General features: G+C 52.6%; 1 protein-coding gene across 1 annotated transcript in view; it reads left to right on the top strand.

Annotated features, from left to right (window-relative positions):
* The window catches only part of LOC101065481 (1-phosphatidylinositol 4,5-bisphosphate phosphodiesterase gamma-1-like), a 19,918-nt gene that overhangs the window by 6,036 nt on the left and 6,382 nt on the right, over positions 1–7,500 (top strand). The window contains exons 5-24 of the mRNA XM_029828088.1: positions 1,096–1,180; positions 1,248–1,328; positions 1,430–1,464; positions 1,930–2,002; positions 3,656–3,751; positions 3,817–3,935; positions 4,013–4,098; positions 4,283–4,403; positions 4,524–4,692; positions 4,775–4,894; positions 4,964–5,071; positions 5,158–5,342; positions 5,441–5,641; positions 5,709–5,828; positions 5,894–6,077; positions 6,756–6,833; positions 6,904–7,007; positions 7,099–7,195; positions 7,276–7,342; positions 7,446–7,500. The exon at positions 7,446–7,500 is cut by the window's right edge and continues 112 nt beyond it. Coding sequence (XP_029683948.1) covers positions 1,096–1,180; positions 1,248–1,328; positions 1,430–1,464; positions 1,930–2,002; positions 3,656–3,751; positions 3,817–3,935; positions 4,013–4,098; positions 4,283–4,403; positions 4,524–4,692; positions 4,775–4,894; positions 4,964–5,071; positions 5,158–5,342; positions 5,441–5,641; positions 5,709–5,828; positions 5,894–6,077; positions 6,756–6,833; positions 6,904–7,007; positions 7,099–7,195; positions 7,276–7,342; positions 7,446–7,500 — 2,184 coding nt within the window. The remainder of the gene's footprint in view (positions 1–1,095; positions 1,181–1,247; positions 1,329–1,429; positions 1,465–1,929; positions 2,003–3,655; positions 3,752–3,816; positions 3,936–4,012; positions 4,099–4,282; positions 4,404–4,523; positions 4,693–4,774; positions 4,895–4,963; positions 5,072–5,157; positions 5,343–5,440; positions 5,642–5,708; positions 5,829–5,893; positions 6,078–6,755; positions 6,834–6,903; positions 7,008–7,098; positions 7,196–7,275; positions 7,343–7,445) is intronic.

The following is a 7,500-nucleotide window of genomic DNA, read 5'->3' as shown; positions in this document are numbered from 1 at the left end:
ACACACACACACTCACACACTCTCTCACACACACACACACACACACACACACACACACACACACACACACACACACACACCCACACACACACACTTCCCCCTGTGCTGGAGGGTGCTCCTCACAAACAGGCTGCCAGTGCCTGATAAGCAACAGGAAGTGATGCGTGGCCGGGAGAGGACAGCTTCCTGTCAAACATGGAAATGACCAAAGCAGAGAATGGAGCCGCTGACCTCCGATCACATGATCCAGCATCTCAATGGAGAGAATTCTCTGTAAACATCGTGACTTTTGAAGGAAATTACATTAGAAGATTGATCAAACTCTGCAATATTTGGCTGGAAGGACAGTTCCAACCTTAAGATTCTCTGTCAGGTCATCCTCATCCAAGGTGAGCTAATGATCTGGGTGGTCACCTGAGGGTCGCTGGCAGGGTCGTTGGTAGGGTCATTGGCAGGGTCATTGGCAGGGTCGTTGGTAGGGTCATTGGCAGGGTCGTTGGTAGGGTCATTGGCAGGGTCGTTGGCAGGGTCGTTGGCAGGGTCGTTGGTAGGGTCATTGGCAGGGTCGTTGGTAGGGTCGTTGGCAGGGTCGTTGGCAGGGTCGTTGGCAGGGTCGTTGGTAGGGTCGTTGGCAGGGTCGTTGGTAGGGTCATTGGCAGGGTCGTTGGTAGGGTCGTTGGCAGGGTCGTTGGCAGGGTCGTTGGCAGGGTCGTTGGCAGGGTCGTTGGCGGGGTCGTTGGTAGGGTCATTGGCGGGGTCGTTTCCCTAGTTCCAGTTGAGGTGTCTCCCCTTTGTCTGCAGACTCACATGGTGGTGGTCTCCTGGAATGGGGTGAACGTTTAGTTTGTTGTTGGAAGGAGTGGAGGTGGAGGTGCCACGACTCAGGTGACCACCCAGATCATTAGCATGCTAATGGTCCACAGGGGCTGTATTTTCAAGCTTTGTCCCCAGCGTTCAGAACATAAGAAGTCTTCTGGTTAGAAGCAGAAACATCTTCAAGAGAAGAAACCCAGTCCAGTTGACAGAGAAAACTACCTTGGAGTTCTAACCTTGTCAGTGTCGGCTGGTTCTGATCTGACCTTTGTGCCTTTTCAGCGTCACGGTGAAGGACGTGAAAGCTCTGCTGCCTCAGATCAACTACAGAGTTCCCAACATGCGCTTCCTCAAGGACAAGCTGCAGGTGAGAACATGCCAGCTCCTCTGAGCACCTCCTCCTGTGCTTGGACTCACTTCTCCTCCGTTTCCAGGAAGTGGAGGCCCGCAGCGACCTGACCTTCCCAAACTTTGCCCAGCTTTACAGAACGCTGATGTTCGACGCTCAGAAGAACGTGAGCGGCTCAGAGTTGTTGTTTTTGCTTTCTGTCAGACCGACAGGTTGATGCCTCCCTCTCACCTGTCTCTCACCTGGCTCCTCCCCTTCTGTCCCCAGATTACCGAGCAGCTGGAACTCTCCTTCCCTCTGCGGTGAGTTCCTCCTCCTCTTGCTCCTCCACGTCCGCTCCCTCGTCTTCACTTCCAGCTTCACGTTCCTCCTGCGATGACTGGAGTCATGCGCACTTCCTCATCAGAAGTTCATGTTTTCAGCTCTCCACCCTGACCTCAGCTAGAACATCTCCAGGCTAAAGTTCAGGAACTATTGTGACCACCTGCAGGGCATCGAGCTCTGACATGAGCTCAGACTCTTCTGTCATGAGATCATGATGGAGCTGAGCTGCAGCGCCTCTGAAAGGAGGAGGAGCTAACCTAGCTTAGAGGGCAAATATGAAGTTTTTCATTCACAGAGTTTGATGTGTTCAATGCGAAGGACTGGAAACCTTCACCCTGCTTTCAGCATTGGAATGGTTCTTGTGGCTGGAGCGATGTTACCTGTGACATGTTACCCGTGCTTCGCTGACGGTCCATGGTAACCATGGTTACTGTTGTTGGCAGGAACGTTGACCGACCAGAACTCTGCCAGATTTCCCTCTACGACTTCCAGAAGTTTTTGCAGATGGACCAAAAGGTACAAATCTACCGCTAGGAACTGACCATCTCCTGGTTAGGGTTAGGAACTGACCATCTCCTGGTTAGGGTTAGGAACTGACCATCTCCTGGTTAGGGTTAGGGTTAGGAACTGACCATCTCCTGATTAGGGTTAGGGTTAGGGTTAGGAACTGACCATCTCCTGGTTAGGGTTAGGAACTGACCATCTGGTTAGGGTTAGGGTTAGGAAGTGACCATCTCCTGGTTAGGGTTAGGAACTGACCATCTCCTGGTTAGGGTTAGGGTTAGGAACTGACCATCTCCTGGTTAGGGTTAGGGTTAGGAACTGACCATCTCCTGCTTAGGGTTAGGGACTGACCATCTCCTGGTTAGGGTTAGGGACTCACTATCTCCTGGTTAGGGTTAGGGTTAGGAACTCACCATCTCCTGGTTAGGGTTAGGGTTAGGAACTGACCATCTCCTGGTTAGGGTTAGGGACTGACTATCTCCTGGTTAGGGTTAGGGTTAGGAACTCACCATCTCCTGGTTAGGGTTAGGGTTAGGAACTCACCATCTCCTGGTTAGGGTTAGGGTTAGGAACTGACCATCTCCTGGTTAGGGTTAGAAACTGACCATCTCCTGGTTAGGGTTAGGGTTAGGAACTGACCATCTCCTGGTTAGGGTTAGGGATAGGGTTAGTAACTGACCATCTCCGGGTTAGGGTTAGAAACTGACCATCTCCTGGTTAGGGTTAGGAACTGACCATCTCCTGGTTAGGGTTAGGGTTAGGAACTGACCATCTCCTGGTTAGGGTTAGGGTTAGGGACTGACTATCTCCTGGTTAGGGTTAGGAACTGACCATCTCCTGGTTAGGGTTAGGGTTAGGAACTGAACATCTCCTGGCCATGGTTGGTGCTTGGATGGAGCCATTTATTAAACAACTGGTCAGTTAAATCCTGACAACTGCACAAATGACCCTGACCCGTTTTAGTACCGTGTCTTGGCCCCTTTAACGTCCAGGACAGTTTGGGGCCGTGCGTCGTGGATGAGGACTCTTCTCTCCGGCGGTTCAGCCGCCCCTTCTCCCTGGTTAAGGCCTCCGGTTCCTGTAGATTCTTGGGCTGCAGGCTTGAGATCTCCCCAGAGTGGTGAGGTCAGGAGACCGACGCCACTCCAGAACCTTCACTTTACCCTGCTGGAGCCAACGACCGGTCTGATCGTTATGTTGGGATATCCAATCCCATCCGCAGCTCCCAGGCTGACGGTTCAAACCTTCCTGGAGAACTTTCTGCTAACATGCTGCATTCATCTGGCATCCGTTTGGACCCAGTGTCCCTTTAGAGCTCACACCCCCCAGAACCTGAGCGACGCACCTCCAGAGGGTTAGGGTCACCCTTCCCCACTGCTGGTTGGGTCTCAGTTCCTTCATCTTTCCTGTTTCATACTGTTCAGCCTTTTTCCACAGATCTTTTGATCATTCTTGGTCAGAATCCAGGGAACCAGGACCAGGGTCCGTCACCTTTTGATCAGAGACATTTGTGTAGTTTCTGTTGTCATTGTGATTTCAAAAGAGTAACGCAGTTGTTTGATAAATGCTTCATCCAAAAACCAACATGAGAAGCTTCTCTCATGTCCACATTCTCTGATAAAGGCAACCTGTTGTTCTTCTCACATCTGAGCCGTGTCCTCTCAGGAATCCTGGGCATCGGATCTGAGCCTTGTCAGAGACTTCCTGATGGGGTACATGAGGGGGGGGCAGCGAGCGGAGCCCATGCTGCAGCTGGACGAGGTACCACATGACCACGAGAAACACACGCTATCCAGAAGCCTCAACATGACATCTTCTGTTTGCAGTTCCTGACTTTCCTGTTCTCTAAAGAGAACTCCATATGTGATCCTCAACGCTTGACCCTTGCTCCCGATGACATGAAAAGGCCGTTGTCCCAGTACTGGATCTCCTCCTCACACAACACGTATGTTTCAGGTTGTCCACATTAAACACCTCTCAGACAACGAGGTGACGGTGGGTCTCTGCTCTCCACGTCTTCAGGTATCTGACGGGGGATCAGTTCTCCAGTGAATCGTCCCTGGAGGCCTACGCCCGCTGCCTGAGGATGGGCTGTCGCTGTATTGAATGTAAACGCCTCGACTGTCCGAGCTTAATGTCAGGCTGAAGGAGAAAGTTATTTCATAAATGGAGAGTTTGATGTGCATCAACAAAGCTCGTGGTAGCTTTTTAAAACGGGCACGAGTTGATGTTTCCATCTGTGGTTCAGTCAGGTTGGTCCAGCAGCTGATTCTGATTTCTCCCCGACTTTAGTGGACTGCTGGGACGGACCCGATGACCTGCCCATCATCTACCACGGCCACACCTTAACCTCCAAGATCAAATTCCTGGATGTGCTCCACACCATTAAAGAACACGCCTTCGTAACATCAGAGCGAGTTGATCCAGATTTCATTTGATCAGATTTCAGTGGTGCCGTTTATCCCGAGAACATCAGAGCTTCATGAATCCTCACGCAGACTTCAGCTGGCTCACCTGTGCCGTACTCACACAGGTATCCGGTGATCCTGTCCATCGAGGACCACTGCAGCGTGGTCCAACAGAGGAACATGGCCACACATTTTAGGAAGGTGTTTGGAGATCTGCTGCTCTCCAAGCCAGTGGACAACAGTGCCGAGGAGCTTCCGTCACCTCACCAGCTACGCAGGAAGATCCTCATCAAGGTGAAGACGTGGTCTGACAGTTTCAGGAATATCACACGTCACCTTTTCCCCTGAAATCTGACCAGCTCCCGAATCCTTCCAGCACAAGAAACTGGTGGAAGGTACACTGTATGAAGAAGTTTCCTCGGCCAGCTACTCGGAAAATGATCTCAGCAACTCTCTGAAGAATGGGATCCTGTACCTGGAGGATCCCATCGACCACGTGTGTGGCTGTCAACACCCTTCATCAGCTGTGTGATGCTTTAAGGCTGACGTCTGCTTTCTTATCCAGACATGGACGCCCCACTACTTTGTGCTGACCAGTAATAAGATTTACTATTCAGAGGAGACCTCTCAGTACCAGACTGCTGACCAGGAGGAGGAGGATGAAGTGAAGGAGGTAGCGAGATGATGAAGATGATGGTAAAGGCAAAGGTATTGTGAAAAAGCAGGCTCAGTTCCTCCTTTATCCTCGGGACTCCCCAGGAATGCAACAACAATGAGCAGCACTGTGCAGAGCGCTGGTTCCACGGGAAGCTGGGTGGAGGCCGCGATGGTCGCCAGGTGGCCGAGAAGCTCCTGCAGGACTACTGTGAGGGAGGAGCCAAAGATGGCACCTTCCTGGTGCGGGAGAGCGAGACTTTTGTAGGAGACTACACCCTCTCTTTCTGGTACGTAGCCCCGGAGAAGCAAGCTCCTCAGCGCTGAAGCTGGTCATCAGAATTGTGTTACTGGGGTAGTTCTAAGAGTCTGGTCGGTCCTCCTCAAGGCGCTCGGGGCGAGTCCAGCACTGCCGGATCCACTCACGCCAAGAGTCAGGCTCCACTCGCTTCTACCTGACTGACAACCTGGTGTTTGACAGCCTGTACCGCCTCATGTGCCACTACCGGGACACCCCGCTGCGCTGCAACGAGTTTGAGATGAGGCTGGGAAGCCCCGTTCCTCAGCCCAACGCCCACGAGAGCAGGGAGTAGGTGAAGAATGGCTGCAGCGCCGCCTCCCAGGAGAACCAGCTGAGCTGTCCTCATCTTTTACAGGTGGTACCACTCCAGCCTGTCCCGCGTCCAGGCTGAACACATGCTGATGCGCGTCCCCAGAGACGGAGCCTTTCTGGTGCGGAAACGTAGCGAATCCCACTCCTACGCCATTTCCTTCAGGTAGACCCTCACACAACCAGAGGTCCGGTCACATCAAAGTGACACGTTCTGTCCATCGCCTGCAGGGCGGAGGGGAAGATCAAACACTGTCGTATCCAGCAAGAAGGTCGTCTCTTCATGTTGGGCAGCTCAGCGGAGTTCGAGAGTCTGGTGGATCTTGTGAACTACTATGAAAAACACCCACTTTACCGCAAGATGAGGCTGCGCTACCCCATCAACGAGGACACCCTGGACAGGATGGGCACCACGGTGAGTCAGGCACGGCCCCCAGGAGTCAGCGCTACTACACCGGGTTAACGGTCCAAACCAGGGGTGCTCATTACGTCGATCGCGGAGGTAGTAGCGGTCGATCGCGGAGGTAGTAGCGGTCGATCGCGGAGGTAGTAGCGGTCGATCGCGGCCTGACATTAAACTATCAGCCCATCATCAGTCCCGTCACTTGATTGACATACAGGGCAGCCAGGCAGAGGCGCTAAGCTATTCAGCCAATTACCTCTGATTTTAAGCTATCGCTAAAGCTTCTGGTCATCGAAATGAATGAGGGAGCGGGACCAAGTAAGGAGACAAAAACAGATCACTTTCATACATTTATGCGAGTCAGCCTGTTCCTACATGAAGATTCTGAAGTCCAAATATGTTCCACCATGACTGATGAACATTTGGGAGGGTGCCTGAGGCTGCCAGCAGCTACGGTCCCTGCACGATGTTTAGCATTTTTGTGGTGGGTGGATCACTCTGACTTGGTCATTTTGTAAGTAGCTCGCATGCTAAAACATGTGACGCCCTGGTGTAGAACTAGTTAGAGGAAGAGTTAGTGAAGTTTAGAGTCAGGGGGTTCAGATGGAACGAGCTCCTATGACCATCCAGACACAGCGCCATGGTGCAAGTCAGACCGAGGCTGATCAGTTCCATCTGTTTAATGCCCAGGAGCTGGACTACGGTGCGCTCTACGAGGCCCGCACGCCCCACTTCTATGTGGAGGCCAATAAGATGCCCACGGCTCGGGTAAGAAGCCTCAGATCTTCACCATAGTTTCAGAGTGTGGCAGGCTGTGGTTGACCGCTTCCTCTTCCAGTGCACGGTCAAAGCTCTCTACGACTATCGAGCTCAGAGGGAAGATGAGCTCTGCTTCCCCAAACAAGCGCTCGTTCTGAACGTGGACAAACAGGAGGGTGGATGGTGAGTGTCTCCACGTGCGCATCACTTCCTGTGTGCATGAGGGTTTCTGTCACACGGACGGCGCGTTGCTGAAGCAGCATGTTCCCTCTAGGTGGCGCGGCGACTATGGAGGGAAGAAACAGCTGTGGTTTCCTGCCAACTACGTGGAGGAGCTTCCCAGCTCTCCAGTCCGAGAGCTGGATGAAGCTGTGGGTTCTGATCCGATAAACACCTTTAGCTCTCCTTGCCTGTTCCAGTCATGACCCATTGTTTCCTGCTGTTGTCTCAGTCCACAGAGAACAGTCCTCTTGGAACATTTCTCAAGGGCTTCATGGATGTTAGCACCTGTCACGTGGGTGGGTCCCTCCTTCATTCCCTGTATCTGACCTTCACGCTCCCCTGTGGAAGTGACTCCTGTCCAGGAGCACTGCCATTAAAATCCTCCCTCCTCTTGTGTAGTGGTGCACGCAGAAGGGAAGAACTCGCGGCCCTTCGTGTTCACCGTTCACTCCCA

Source organism: Takifugu rubripes, chromosome 20 (genome assembly GCF_901000725.2).
Source record: "Takifugu rubripes chromosome 20, fTakRub1.2, whole genome shotgun sequence".
Taxonomy (NCBI): Eukaryota; Metazoa; Chordata; class Actinopteri; order Tetraodontiformes; family Tetraodontidae; genus Takifugu; species Takifugu rubripes.
This window is presented reverse-complemented; position numbering and strand designations above follow the sequence as displayed.